This window comes from Pseudorasbora parva, chromosome 12, assembly GCF_024679245.1.
Source record: "Pseudorasbora parva isolate DD20220531a chromosome 12, ASM2467924v1, whole genome shotgun sequence".
Classification (NCBI taxonomy): Eukaryota; Metazoa; Chordata; class Actinopteri; order Cypriniformes; family Gobionidae; genus Pseudorasbora; species Pseudorasbora parva.
In genome coordinates, this window is record NC_090183.1 from 1,718,955 (window position 1) to 1,735,376 (window position 16,422).

Sequence of the window (16,422 nt, forward strand, 5' to 3'; positions counted from 1 at the left end):
TATCATTTTCTATCATTATTATATTGTCATATTTTATCAATCATTAAAATAGTGATGCAAAACAAATCTTCGGCAGGTTATAAACAAGCAAGCGTTGCTAGTTTCCTCCGAGGTTGATTCTCTGCTAGAACTTGTGTTTCCCGTAGTGCTGCAGCTTTGGGCGATGGAAGGTTTATAGGCTGTAAACTCGCTCCTCCTGCCCAATGGCATTACGTTGATGTTTTATATTGACGTCTCTCTGCTTTGGGGGTTTTGAACCCTTGTCCGACATCTCGGCCGGCTCATTCAGGCTGACTGCTGGATGGGAGAAGTCGGGAAAGTGGAACAGACTTGAGTGTTTTTTTCTTAAATAAAGTTTGGCCACAACACTGACATTGCTCTAACATCATCTCAGTGCAAAACTGCTGATGCATAGCACTGTCGTGTGTGTGTGTGTGTGTGTGTGTGTGTGTGTGTGTGTGTGTGTGTGTGTGTGTGTGTGTGTGGACGTGTAAAACTGAGAATGTCTCATTGACTTACCCAGGAACCCCAGGTTATTTTCTCACTGATGAGGCTTGAGGTTTTCACTGCAAAAAATGCTTTTCTTCCTATTTTTGTCTTGTTTCTAGTCCAAACATCTAAAAATTCTTAAAACAAGAAGTATTTACTAGACAAGCAAAAGTAATTGTCTTGTTTTGGGGAAAAATAACTCAAAATGAAGAGAGTTTTTGCTTAAAATAAGATAAATAATCTGCCAATGGGGTGAGAAAAATAATCTTGTTTTCTGTTTGAATTAAGATTATTTTTCTCACCCCATTGGCAGATTATTTATCTTATTTTAAGCAAAAACTCTCTTCATTTTGAGTTATTTTCCCCAAAACAAGACAATTACTTTTGCTTCTCTAGTAAATGTTTCTTAATGTAAGAATTTTTTTAAATTTTGACTATAAACGACACAAAAATACTATGTAAAAAAAGCATTTTTGTCAGTGTTCTTCGTGTGTTTTGAGTCTTTATTAATGCACCATGCATTGCCTTCTAACAATGGAAGGGGAAAAACCATCTTATTTTTGTGTGTCAATAATTAGGGCCCTATAATTTCAGAATCCAGTCCCAAAAATGAAATTTACTGTATAATGTGGAATTTGGTCAATTCTGGATGAATAAATCAGAAGTAGGGCTGTACACTTCCTCAAGTGACGATATGGACAAGTGTCGGAATATTAAAGCTCAAAATGAATATTGATAACTAACATTTAATCGAAGTCCAGAAAAAATTCAATGCAAAAAATGTAATTTGTTAAAAAGACAAAATGTAAGGAATTGATTTCATATACATGCCTATAAATGCAGTGTTGTGACATAACGTTTAGTGATGTTCTGATGGACGCTTGTGGCCTTGAGCCGCTTCAGCTGATATCTTTCCTATGCTCATGGTGTGTGTGTGTGTGTGTGTGTGTGTGTGTGTGTGTGTGTGTGTGTGTGTGTGTGTGTGTGTGTGTGTCCTCAGGTGACCTCACAGCTCTGGGAAACATCAGCAGTCTTCATAGTTTACTGGGAGCAGGACCGTTGCTGGGAGTCCCGCTGACACAGAACCAGACGGGGCTCAACCCACTCACCTGTCTGCAGGTAAACAGCGCTGCGTTTATCTGATCATAAATCCAGTAAAACAGGGAAATATTCCTCCAGTGTAAATCATCTGTTCTCTGTGTGAATATATAGTAAAGTGTAATTTATTCCTGTGATCATCATCATCATTACTCCAGTCTTCAGTCTAGTGTTGGGTACCTGTGTAACCGGACCGAATCAGAACACAGATTTAAGTTTAAACGTGCTTTCGCACTTTGGCTGATCCAGAGACACACACACGCTCAGCGTTCATCTCATGTCACAACTATTCAGTGTTTTCAACCACATCATGTTTATTTTAGTTTCCAGACATTTAAATGCACATAAACACTAGCAAACACACACACACACTGATGTCTATGGAAGCGGCGATAACAATCCTTTCAGACAGTTATAATTTGACTGTGTTTTATTCATATCAGATTCATATTTTATAGTTTACTCTAGGGATGCACCGAATATTCGGCCGCCGGAAATTTTTGGCCGAAAATGGCACAGAAGTGCATTTTCGGTTTTAAGTCGGAAAGACTTTTATCCAGTGGCGTAACTTTGTTTTAAAAAGTGGGTGGGACATAAATTGCGTATCATATGCACGCGAAAAACTGCGTACTATGCACGCCAAAGCTCATTTTGACGTGTGAGGGGCGCTCATACGTCAAAGTGAGCTTTGGCGTGCATACGGTAGGCAGTTTTTCGCGTGCATATGATACGCACTATATGGCGTATTAAGGGGGGTTGCATTGCAGATACAATGTTATATCAGATGTAAAATATGTGCAATAACAATTGCAGAAAAATTAGTATTAAGATGTCCAGAAATCAATTAAAAAGTTATATCTAATAGTATAATTTATTGATATAGATCTCGTTTAATTATTGCATCTAAACACAATAGTGTTGTGCCAAGATTTTTCACGTGAATAAAGGCAAATAGATTTGCACACTTTGCTTATAATCACTGGTCTAGTCTGTTAAACTCGTCAGAAGTTCTCGTTTCTAATCTGCCCTCGTAGCCTATTTTTTCTCTCATCAAAACCGAATATCATCAGTGCATCAAGAGCAGGGACAGTTTTTGTGCATTTTGTTTCGTGATCTGACCGGAACAAATAGAGAGTCTCTGCAACGGCATTAAGGGTTTGATTAAAGCGCTCGTCTGTGTGGAGACTGCACGAGCCGCGAGAGAAATCTGCAGCACTGATTACAGCGGCAACGAGCGCCAGATCGCCTCTTATTAAACAAACGAATGAAATGATGCTCTTCTAGTTAACCAGAGATGCTGTGTTTGTATTAGTTCATCCGTGAAGCAAGATGTTTTAAAAAAAGTGGTGGGGACATGTCCACCCGGTCCTACACGCAAATTACGCCTATTCTTTTATTACTGAAACAATGCGGCCGAAATGTTGTGATGACACAAACAGAAACCGTGACCTGCACGTGCTTCTCTGCAACATGTCTGTGTATTGGACGTATGTGGTACATCTGATGACGCATCTATAATATGGGTTGTAACTTGAAAATAATGTTTTGTTTATGTTTTTGTCGATGGATATGCGTCCTGGCTCCTCAGTGATACACTACTATAACAACAGCGATAATAAAAGACAAACGGGCAAAACGATCTCTCTTGGTAAACTTTGTTTAATGCATGCGAGTGCTGCCGTATGTTCGAATATGACCAGTTGTTTTCGCCGTCATTACCCGGATGTAGAGCCAGAAAACGCGAATGAGAACGCGCGCGCTGTAAGATTCATCTCTGAGCATCATCCGAAAGCGTCTCACAGCGTGCAAATATTGAGTTCTCATTCAAGTCTTGTGTTTAAACGGAAAAATGCACACAGAACGTATGTCAACATGTCCATCTTGATGAGTATCCAGTCCTGACTATGAATTAAATGATAATGAAATAAAATACAGTTTATTATGTAACCAAACATTTATATAATGACTGTTCATTATAAACAAGCTCAAATACAGCGGGACGCTTATTTTGAAATGCCTTACTAATGCAGTTCAGATGAGGAGATAAAATATGCATCGTTACAACCGTATAAAACATATTATAATATAAACATGGTTCAAACGGTTATGATTCAGTGAATCGATTCATGATTCGGATCGCCAATGTCACGTGATTTCAGCAGTTTGACACGCGATCCGAATCATGAATCAATTCGCTGATTCATAACCGTTTGAATCTTTATTTGAGGATTGAACACAAACGCGGAAGAGAAGCCAATGCTGAATAAAGTCGTAGTTTTTGTTATTTTTGGACCCAAATGTATTTTGGATGCTTCAAGAGACTCTAATTAACCCACTGATGTCTCATATGGACTACTGTGATGATGTTTTTATTCCCTTTCTGGACATGGACAGTATAGTGTGCATACACTTGCATACGCTCTCGGACTAAATATAAAATATCTTAAACTGTGTGTGAAGATGAGCGGAGGTCTTACGGGTGTGGAGCGACATTAGGGAGAGGAGTTAATGACAGACATTTTTGGCTGAACTAACCCTGTAAATCAAAAGAATGCTGGTGTTTATTGTGTTTTCTGATCCTCAGCTGACGATGGCGCCCGCGCTCATGGGAGAGAAGCCAGTGAGTCTGCATCAGACCCCTGCGTCTCAAGATGAACTCCCGCAGGTATCCCAGGATTCCTTGCTGAACCCAGTCCAGACTCCGGGTCAGCACCGAGAGGGCTCGGGTTCGGGGCTTTTTGACCCTTATGGCTCCTTCATGGACACCATCTACACGTCCTTCCTGCAGGTGGGAGGATCGGCCTTTCACAATGACTACTTTTTGTTTCGCGTGTTAAACGTGTCATTACAGAAGTTCTCAATGCTGCTGCAGGTGAAATATAATGTGGATAACACTGAATAAATATCTTTTCTACAGTCATAAAGCAATAATTACTTAAGCCCCTTAATCTAAACCTCTCTACTTAACCGTCGGACTCGCATCTCCGCCATGTTTGTAGTTTATTAACAATTTTTATCCACGTTTGTAGTTCTAATTGAATCCTCTTCCAACTCGCATTGGGTTTTGGGCAGAGGTGGAAAGTAACGAATTACATTTACTCGCGTTACTGTAATTGAGTAGTTTTTCTGTGTACTTCTACTTTTTTAAGTAGTTTTAAAAATCTGTAATTTTACTTTTACTTAAGTACATTTTGATTAAAGTATTGTACTTCGCTACATTTTAAACCACATCCGTTACTGAGTAAAAATAAATCATTAATGCAAAGAGAGGAGGAAAAAGACCGCGATCCGGAAATGACTAATATTGAATAGAGGGCGCGGGGCGCGGGAGAGAACAAGCGCGCAAATATCAGATGGAGACGAGCAAGACTAGACGTCAGTGACGCAGACCCAGGTGAAAGCAAAACGCCGTCGTGAACCCCTGGCTAGTATGGAAATACTTTGGATATAGAAAAAAATAATGTGGTGTTGTCCTGGAGGATATCAAATGTGCACAAAATGTGGATGCAAATGAAGAAACACATAGAACATGTTCGGGCACACATCCCTCTGTGCAGATAAAGGTATGTTTATAACTTACGGCCGATTGATTTCTGTGACGCAGAGGGAATCCCGGAATCCAGTCATGAACATTAAGTTTACATTATAACGTAGATTTGGTGTAATACACGCAAACTGGTGGATGAACGAAAAACTCGAATGTAGAGCTGTAGGCCTTTGAAATAAATCAAATCGCGACATGGTCTGTGAACATTAAAGCACAACATTTGTAACGCTTGTGTCCGGGTGAAAAATGCGGATAGCTCACTTAATATATCTGGAGTGGATGCAAACACGGAGGCGATTGATGTCAAACAGATCGCGCTTTATTTCCCGCTGAACTCTCATCACAAACTCCATTTCCGTCCACAGCATTACTTAATAAAACAAAATAACTGACTGTTAGCAACAGAAGAACAGAGAATAATCCCCACACATAGGAGCTCAAAACTCAGTGCGCACATACACAAGATGCAGAACTCGTTTTCAGGGAGCGCGCGCAGCTCTTAAAGGGGCCACACTATATTTCTACTCGTTACACATTGAATGCTATATGAATATATGATCTGCTTGTTCTCTCTCTGTGAATGAGCTGCTCCGTCTACTACATATGGACTCTGTTATTCTTAAACATTTTTACGAATTAATGATAAAAATAAGTAGTTAATCTAATTCATAATAATTTATTGAATTTAGTTTATTAGACATGTTTTATTGAAATTTTGATAAACAAAATAAACAAATGGTTTTAAGTTTGTTATAATAAAGCATTTGTTCAACCAAATAAAAAAAAGACCAATCTTCTTCATTCATTTAACATCATTTTAACAAGTGATAATAACCATCATTTAATAATAGGTACAGTAAATGTTTAATTGATGTTTTCTGAGATAGTTGTCATATCGTGGAAATCTCATCCTATCACAACCCTACAGGGGAGAGTCCCCCCCCACCCCCACTGTTAAAAAAGTAACTAAGTAACTTTTACTCTGAGTACATTTTAAATGAGCTACTTTTTACTTTTACTTGAGTACATTTTTAGACCAGTAATTTTACTTGTACTTAAGTAAAATTTCATTGAAGTAACAGTACTTTTACTTGAGTAGAATATTTTGTTACTCTTTCCACGTCTGGTTTTGGGTAATATCAGCCGTTAGAGTGTACGCAGTGAGTGTACGCATCAGATGTACGCAGATGATGTAGTAATTTACACTCAAGCAAAAACTATTCAACAAGCATCTGTTGATCTCACAGCTGCTTTATCTCATGTGCAGAATTGGCTCAAGGACTCATGCCTCATGTTGAACACCAGAAAAACTGTGTGTATGTATTTTTCTAAACGTCATGTGGAAATAACTAGATCAAGTGTCTTTCTGAATGGAATGGAACTTGAACTGGTGTCAGAATTTAAATATCTTGGGGTAGTCCTTGATCGAACATTTTGCTTCAAAAGTCACGTAAAAAAAGTAGCACAAGTTGTTAAATTCAATCTCCAAAATTTTAGACATATTCGAAATAATTTAACCGTGGGTGCGGCTAAAACATATTTTTTTGCAATGATTATTTCTCATTTTGACTATTGCTTGACTACCTGGTCTCTTGCATGCCCAGCAACACTCCAAACCATAGAAAGTCTCTACAAAAAGGCATTAAAAATATTTGATAAAAAAACAGTATCACATCACCACTGTCATGTTTTGAAAAAACATAGACTATTGGGTTTTCAGAATATGATAAATTTGAAAATGGCCTGTCAGATTTACAAGGTTTTACATTCCCTCGCTCCTCCACCTCTGAAGGATTTTATCAAAACTAAAGATTCTTCACAAAGGACCACGCGCGCCTCCACCAGAGGAGACTTGATAATACCCCACAGGTATACCACCTTTGGACAGACAGTCCTGTCTGTCCGAGGTGGGAACATGTGGAATAGTCTTCCTCTAACATTGAGAGAATGCCCTACATATAGTTTGTTCAAAGTCCAATTAAAAAAATGGTTATGGGCAAACCAAAGTTGCACACATTAGTGAGTATGTTGCGTCGTATTTTAACTTTTGTATTTCGTCTTGTGCATATGGATGTATTTCTGATGACTAATTAATTTTTTATTTTTATGTAAATATAGTTTATAGGACATTAGATAACGGTTGTTTTTGTGAGCTATGTGACCTTAGCTCGTGGGACTACGGATGGAAATTAGCCCTCGGCTACAATCCGGCATGTTTACATGCATGTACTCCATGTTGTGTTCATTAACATGCACTGTCCCAATCAAATAAATAAATAAAAAAAAAAAAAAAAAAAAAAAGAGTGCGCACTAATCAGGCCTGTCATGATAACTACTTTTTGTTTTGTGATATATCATCACAGAAATAATTGCGATAAACAATATTATTGCCCTTTTAAGACTATTTTATGTCACTGAGTATTCATGGGTTTCAGTCACGTGACTTCTTTGCCGCGGCCGCCATCTTTAGGGCCTTTGGGTAGCGTAGCTGGTTACGCCTCTGTTTTGCAGACCGCAGACAGACCCATCTGAACGAGATGTACATAATAATTACATGATTACATTATTATGTAGGCTATATCTATGATCGGAAAGATTTCACAAGCCAAAATAGCACATCTCACCACTGACGAAACGTCAATAGCAACGGTATTTAGATACTTAAAGAAAATAGATACTTGTCTTTAGGATTACATTCTATATAAACACCAATACGGATTTCGGAAAAAACACTCAACTGAACATGCATTAATACAGCTTGTAAATTATATATCAAATGCCCTGGATAATAAAAAATTTGCTCTCGGTGTTTTTCTTGATTTAAGTAAAGCTTTTGATACTGTTTCACATGATATTTTGATTTCTAAGCTTAATAGATATGGAGTGGAGGGTATTGCTTTAGTTTGGTTCTGCAATTACTTTATTAATAGAGAACAATTTGTTTACTTTAATGGTTTCTTTTCCAAAACTTCTAAAATTTCTTTTGGGGTTCCTCAGGGTTCTATCTTAGGTCCTTTATTGTTTCTAATTTATATTAATGATTTATTCCTTTGTTGTAATCATTTCTTACCCTTATTATTTGCTGATGACACCAATCTCATTGCAGTGCACGAGGATTTTGACACCCTGATCAAACATGTTAATGACGAGTTAAAAATATTATCTAATTGGTTTCGTACTAACAGGCTAACGCTCAATGTCAAAAAAAGTAATTTTATGATATTTCACAATATTAATAAATTTTATCCCAAAGAACATGCTTGTATAGAAATTGATGGAGCTCCAGTTATTCAAGTGGCTTCAACAAAATTTCTCGGTGTCCTGATTGACGAAGGTTTAACTTGGTCCAAACATGTTGATCTAGTTTGTACAAGATCCTCTAAAATGTTAAATATTTTAAGAATCGTTTTACCTTCAATTCACTCATCTGCTCATGTAACACTCTATTATAGTTTTTTATTCCCCTTTATGAATTATTGTAACATTGTCTTGGGTGCTACTTTTCCCACTTATCTCGCAAAAATTTCAAAAATTCAGAAAAAGTTCTTGCGTATGATCTCCAACTCTTCTAAATATGCTCCTTCTGCACCTCTATTTCTTAGATTCAAGATTCTTCCAATTGAGAAAGTCAATGTTTATTTATCATGCATATTTATTCATAAGTTCATTTATAAGAGAGAAGACCTTCCACCAACATTACAACACTTTTTTACTTTCATTTCAGATACTCATAACCATCAAACAAGGCATAGAGAAATAAATCTTGTTTTACCGTTCTCTAGAACTTCAGGTCATAAAACTGACCTCAGTTTTAGGGGTCCTCAACTATGGAGTAAATTAAGTTTGTCCCTAAGATCTATGTCATCTTTACTCGTCTTTAAAAAACAGTTGAAAGATCTTTTAATTTTACTATGACAGTCTTTTGTCTTAGTTTCCTGCAGTATATTTCATATGCTGCTCTTCTCCTTTGATCCTCCTTTACCATTACCCTTCAACATCTGTAACCTTAAGTTAAAAGGATAATCAGGCTTCTGAAAATGTGTTTTTCACCCTTTTTTTATTTTTTATTTCAATTTATTTGTCTGCGTGTCTTTTCTTGTGTTTTTTGTTTTTTCATGTAAGTGGAGTGGAACTCTGTATAAACCCAATTAAGCTTCGTTCCACCCCCTTGTACTGTATCCATGTGATATTCGTGCAGAAATAAATAAATAAATAAAAATAAATAAAAATAAAAGGATTAGATCCTTATTTACTGCCAAACGAACTGCTGACACCCAGTGGCGGAGCCAGAGCACTGGACACCTTGACATTTGACAGGCCATGGTGCAACTCCAAAATTTAGATCGCTATTTCCATTTCACTCACATCCTATTGAAAGCAGCATGTATTGACGTGCAGTCACGTGGCACATTTTTCATGTAGACTACCCTACTATAACCGTTGAATATTAACCTTAGAGAATAACGTTGCCAAGCATATGATTAATCAACAAAATTTGTGTTAAAACGTTGTTAATGACTTCACCCTAAGTTGGAGTACGTAGCTATTTTTCTTTCTGTGTAAAGTCTGTGTTTATGGAAGGTTAAGTAGCCTATAGTCTAGCACTTTGAGATTTTGTTTAATATAAAGTGCATTATAAATAAAATTTATTATTATTATTATTATTATTTGCACTTTTTTGTTGTTGCAGTTTTACAGCAACACATTGATGCCACTTCTTTCATTCTTGAAGAAACAACGTTTTGCCTGTATGGTGATTAGATTTACTGTTTACTGCGCAGCATATAGCGCTTGATCAATAGCGCAAACACAGGAAGCATGGCTTGCACTTGAACGAGTAAAATAATCATAAAGGTATGCCAAAAATATAATAGTAAACACAGTCGGCTATGTATACCGACTACCGAATGTAAGCTGTGAAATCGGATGCATGTCTATTGGATTGAACATTGTGCATTTGGTCTTAATGATTGCACCGCGAGCTCCTTCAGTCATTGAAGTTAATCACAGAACAAAAGTGAAACTTAATTCTGTTCTCACTTGGCTGATTTGTTTACTTGTATTTGATTTGGCAAAATAGAAGATGTATGTAATTTTGACACGATACATAATAAAACGAATAATAATTTACATTTTGATATTTGAAAGTCTCTAGGTTAACATGAATGCAAATTATTACTAATTGTAATGTACAATAAACATAGTTGTCGGTTTTGAAATATTGCACCTGTCAGTAGCCTACATAACGAAAAATTCTTTACCGTGAATACTGCCGACGATGTCTTTGTGGTCTCATTTTAGTACTTTATTGTTATTAATGATTGTTAAAAGTTAGCAGAAAAAGAGCAAAGTATTTCTGACGACGCTCAGGGTTTTTGTGGATATTGTGAAACGTTAATCCATGTTTTATTTTATTTGCTGTTGTCACAGCCCACAGCACAGCAGATAGACATCAGTCCTACAAATGGTGGCCGCGCCACTGTGAGGTCACATGAAATCTAAGAATACAATCCTAATATAAAAGGATAATAATGCAAGTAGACCTACACACTTTCAGATGACAACCTTTTAATTATTTAGATCATGGAAAAAATATATTATCCTAAAAAATTTTTTTTTAATAAATAGTAAATAAACATGTTCCCTTGTGAAACGGCTCTAACACTCGTCATTCTGCGTGGACATTTATACAGGAAGTGCAGAATCATTGGGCAAGTTGTATTTTTGAGGATTAATTTTATTATTGAACTCAATGAACACAAAACACTCATTAATATCAAAGCTGAATATTTTTGGGAGTTTTAGTTTTAGCTATTTTAGGGGGATATCTGTGTGTGCAGGTGACTGCATAATTATTAGGCAACTTAACAAAAAACAAATTTATACCCATTTCAATTATTTATTTTTACCAGTGAAACCAATATAACATCTCAACATTCACAAATATACATTTCTGACATTCAAAAACCAAACAAAAACAAATCAGTGACCAATATAGCCACCTTTCTTTGCAAGGACACTCAAAAGCCTGCCATCCATGGATTCTGTCAGTGTTTTGATCTGTTCACCATCAACATTGCGTGCAGCAGCAACCACAGCCTCCCAGACACTGTTCAGAGAGGTGTACTGTTTTCCCTCCTTGTAAATCGCACATTTGATGATGGACCACAGGTTCTCAATGGGGTTCAGATCAGGTGAACAAGGAGGCCATATCATTAGATTTTCTTCTTTTATACCCTTTCTTGCCAGCCACGCTGTGGAGTACTTGGATGCGTGTGATGGAGCATTGTCCTGCATGAAAATCATGTTTTTCTTGAAGGATGCAGACTTCTTCCTGTACCACTGCTTGAAGAAGGTGTCTTCCAGAAACTGGCAGTAGGACTGGGAGTTGAGCTTGACTCCATCCTCAACCCGAAAAGGCCCCACAAGCTCATCTTTGATGATACCAGCCCAAACCAGTACTCCACCTCCACCTTGCTGGCGTCTGAGTCGGACTGGAGCTCTCTGCCCTTTACCAATCCAGCCACGGGCCCATCCATCTGGCCCATCAAGACTCACTCTCATTTCATCAGTCCATAAAACCTTAGAAAAATCAGTCTTGAGATATTTCTTGGCCCAGTCTTGACGTTTCAGCTTGTGTGTCTTGTTCAGTGGTGGTCGACTTTCTGCCTTTCTTACCTTGGCCATGTCTCTGAGTATTGCACACCTTGTGCTTTTGGGCACTCCAGTGATGTTGCAGCTCTGAAATATGGCCAAACTGGTGGCAAGTGGCATCTTGGCAGCTGCACGCTTGACTTTTCTCAGTTCACGGGCAGTTATTTTGCGCCTTGGTTTTTCCACACGCTTCTTGCGACCCTGTTGACTATTTTGAATGAACCGCTTGATTGTTCGATGATCACGCTTCAGAAGCTTGGCTATTTTAAGACTGCTGCATCCCTCTGCAATATATCTCACTATTTTTGACTTCTCTGAGCCTGTCAAGTCCTTCTTTTGACCCATTTTGCCAAAGCAAAGGAAGTTGCCTAATAAATATGCACACCTGATATAGGGTGTTGATGTCATTAGACCACGTCCCTTCTCATTACAGAGATGCACATCACCTAATATGCTTAATTGGTAGTAGGCTTTCCAGCCTATACAGCTTGGAGTAAGACAACATGCATAACGAGGATGATGTGGTCAAAATACTCATTTGCCTAATAATTCTGCACTCCCTGTAGTTACCACAGCTGCAGATCTACAAACATTCCTGCTGATCCTGCAGCCAATCTGGCAACCTCGAGTCATGGGGGAGGGGGAGACACCGCTCTACAGTCTTCTGAAAGTTATTGCACTACCAGTTTGGGCCACAATCTTACATACACTTCGTTTAAGATATTTTTTCTCACCCCATTGGCAGATTATTTATCTTATTTTAAGCAAAAACTCTCTTCATTTTGAGTTATTTTTCCCAAAACAAGACAATAATTTAGCTTGTCTTGTAAATACTTCTTGTTTTATTTATTTTTAGATGTTTGGACTAGAAACAAGACAAAAATACTAAGTAAGAAAAGCATTTTTTGCCGTGCGTGTCTGAAATTTTCAACTCCGTCTCTATTTTTTTACGTTCTTTGGTCCTTTCTGCAGGTGAGTGAGCGTAGCGCCGAGGGTGGATCGGACTCCACTCCGCTGTCCTATCCGGAGCTTCCGCCTCTCCTCCAGCAAGCCAGTGCCCCGCCGTCCCTCAGCCCACGCCGGGCCTGCTCGGTCCACAACCCGGACCTGACCCGCCTCAGCATGGAGATGGCCCAATCTCCGGCCCGCGGCACGCCCAAACTCAGCGAAGATCCCTCGACCCCGCCGCCCTGCAGACCGGCCGCTCTCACAGACATGGAGGAAGCCAAGACGGATGGCTCAGCCAAAATGTGTGTCTATAGCAACGGGATCGGTTCGGGAGCAGATGGAAGAGGAGAGGATGGAGAGGAGGATGAGGATGGACGAAGACCACAGGGATATTTGAGTCCGGGCGAGAGGGCGGTCGATGACATCAGAGACGCGGATCAAGTGAGGGTGAGTTTGATCTGGACGCATTTTATTATTTTATTTAACCCTTAAATGCAAACAACCCGAGTCGTCATTCACTCCCCTCCTCCTCCTCGTTCATTTTTTAAAGGGATAGTTCACTTTAAAATGAAAATCCTGTCATCCTTTACTCTCCCTCAAGTTGTTTCAAACCTGTATGAGTTTCTTTTTAATTTTCAGTTTATTTAAGTTTTCGTGTTTTATGTGCTTTTGTGATTTAAATTTTTTTTTAGCTTAAATTTACTTAATTTAGTTACCAAGGCAAAGGTTTCCCATGTAATACTTATTTTCAATTATTTAAGCTTTATTTCTAGAACTGAGGTTTTTCAATTTTAGGAACAAAATTAGAAATATAAGAATATTATGTGAAGTTGACAGCAGTGTTTACTGCGCACTAAGCCGTGCACTAGTGTTCATTTCCCAGCATAACCCTGGTTTTCTTTCTCAGACTGAAGACATGCACACCGGAGCCAGAAGGGGGCGCAAGAGGAAACAGTCGTAAGTGCATCCGTCCTGAGATCAGCGCGTTCATTCACTCTTGAGAAGTGTGAGCGTTTTTACACTTCTCTCTCTCTCTCCCCTCCTCCTCTTTCTCCTGTCAGACTGCAGAGGGGTCCAGACCTGCCGGGCGGCATAGACAGCATCATAGAGCAGCCCAACGCCACGGTGAGACACGCACACACGCGCACAATTTAAGAGTGTGTAAATTTGAGAGATTTTTAAATTTCAAGTGTGTAAATTTGAGAGATTTTTAAATTTCAAGAGTGTGTAAATTTGAGAGATTTTTAAATTTCAAGAGTTTGTAAATTTGAGAGATTTTTAAATTTCAAGAGTTTGTAAATTTGAGAGATTTTTAAATTTCAAGAGTACGTAAATTTGAGAGATTTTTTTTTTAAATTTCAAGAGTGTGTAAATTTGAGGGATTTTTACATTTCAAGAGTTTGTAAATGTGAGAGATTTTTACATTTCAAGAGTCCGTAAAGTGGAGTTTTTTACATTTCAAGAGTTTGTAAATGTGAGAGATTTTTACATTTCAAGAGTCCGTAAAGTGGAGTTTTTTACATTTCAAGAGTTTGTAAATGTGAGTTTTTTACATTTCAAGAGTTTGTAAATGTGAGAGATTTTTACATTTCAAGAGTACGTAAATTTGAGAGATTTTTTTTTTAAATTTCAAGAGTGTGTAAATTTGAGGGATTTTTACATTTCAAGAGTGTGTAAATTTGAGAGATTTTTACATTTCAAGAGTTTGTAAATTTGAGAGATTTTTACATTTTAAGAGTTTGTAAATTTGAGAGATTTTTACATTTCAAGAGTACGTAAATTTGAGAGATTTTTAAATTTCAAGAGTACGTAAATTTGAGAGATTTTTTTTTAAATTTCAAGAGTGTGTAAACTTGAGGGATTTTTACATTTCAAGAGTTTGTAAATGTGAGAGATTTTTACATTTCAAGAGTACGTAAATTTGAGAGATTTTTAAATTTCAAGAGTACGTAAATTTGAGATTTTTTTTAAATTTCAAGAGTGTGTAAATTTGAGGGATTTTTACATTTCAAGAGTTTGTAAATGTGAGAGATTTTTACATTTCAAGAGTCCGTAAAGTGGAGTTTTTTACATTTCAAGAGTTTGTAAATGTGAGAGATTTTTACATTTCAAGAGTCCGTAAAGTGGAGTTTTTTACATTTCAAGAGTTTGTAAATGTGAGAGATTTTTACATTTCAAGAGTGTGTAAATTTGAGAGATTTTTACATTTCAAGAGTTTGTAAATTTGAGAGATTTTTACATTTCAAGAGTTTGTAAATTTGAGAGATTTTTACATTTCAAGAGTGTGTAAATTTGAGAGATTTTTACATTTCAAGAGTTTGTAAATTTGAGAGATTTTTACATTTTAAGAGTTTGTAAATTTGAGAGATTTTTACATTTCAAGAGTACGTAAATTTGAGAGATTTTTAAATTTCAAGAGTACGTAAATTTGAGAGATTTTTTTTTTAAATTTCAAGAGTGTGTAAATTTGAGGGATTTTTACATTTCAAGAGTTTGTAAATGTGAGAGATTTTTACATTTCAAGAGTCCGTAAAGTGGAGTTTTTTACATTTCAAGAGTTTGTAAATGTGAGAGATTTTTACATTTCAAGAGTTTGTAAATGTGAGAGATTTTTACATTTCAAGAGTTCATACATTTGTGATTTTTAACTCTTTCCCCGCCAGCGTTTAAAAAAAAAGTTGCCAGCCACCGCCAGGGTTTTTGACAATTTTCACCAAAATTTAATAGCCCATAGAATATTTTGTTTAATGAATATCTGGCCATGCAATATATCAAAATAAAGAGGTGACCCTCTTCTTTAAAAAAAAAAAACCATTACATTCTAGCTTCATGCATTCCCTTTTTATCAACACTTGAATATGGGTAGGTTTCATAAAAAAAGCAACATTTTGAACAAAAAGCTGAGATAATCTAATTTTTGTGAAAGACTGACTCCAGATCAGATTCAGAGCGATGATCAAACACAGATGGAGTAGATCGAGTCCATCAACATCCCTAATGCTTACACGAGTCCTGGAGCTCGTCCTGGGTCCACATTTCATTCAGTAGCATTAGATAGTTTTGATTCATATGCTGTTTATTGTCGATGATCACGTTATTTTTAATATGCATATGATTACATGCGATCGCTCGTTTCACTGCGTCTTACTCGCGTGTGTTTTGATCAGGAGATTCAGGACTCATTCAGAAGATGCGCAATAGCGCCCCCTAGCACCAGACAGTGAAAACATGGAAACCCGGAAAATTCCGTTATCGGCCTGGAAGCGTTTTTTCACAAATAACGGAAATTTCCGTGTTTGGCGGGGAAAGTTAAATTTCAAGAGTTTGTAAATTTGAGAGATTTTTAAATTTCAAGAGTTTGTAAATTTGAGAGATTTTTACATTTCAAGAGTACGTAAATTTGAGAGATTTTTTTTTTAAATTTCAAGAGTGTGTAAATTTGAGGGATTTTTACATTTCAAGAGTTTGTAAATGTGAGAGATTTTTACATTTCAAGAGTCTGTAAAGTGGAGTTTTTTACATTTCAAGAGTTTGTAAATGTGAGAGATTTTTACATTTCAAGAGTTCATACATTTGTGATTTTTAACTCTTTCCCCGCCAGCGTTTAAAAAAAAAGTTGCCAGCCACCGCCAGGGTTTTTGACAATTTTCACCAAAATGTTATAGCCCATAGAATATTTTGTTTAA

The 16,422-nt window shown here is 37.1% G+C and overlaps 1 protein-coding gene across 1 annotated transcript in view; it reads left to right on the plus strand.

Annotated features, from left to right (window-relative positions):
- Positions 1 to 16,422, plus strand: part of mbd6 (methyl-CpG binding domain protein 6) — a 45,405-nt gene that overhangs the window by 25,983 nt on the left and 3,000 nt on the right. Inside the window, exons 9-13 of the mRNA XM_067458711.1 lie at positions 1,490 to 1,608; positions 4,172 to 4,375; positions 12,761 to 13,183; positions 13,644 to 13,693; positions 13,798 to 13,861. Of these exons, the coding sequence (XP_067314812.1) occupies positions 1,490 to 1,608; positions 4,172 to 4,375; positions 12,761 to 13,183; positions 13,644 to 13,693; positions 13,798 to 13,861 (860 nt within the window). The remainder of the gene's footprint in view (positions 1 to 1,489; positions 1,609 to 4,171; positions 4,376 to 12,760; positions 13,184 to 13,643; positions 13,694 to 13,797; positions 13,862 to 16,422) is intronic.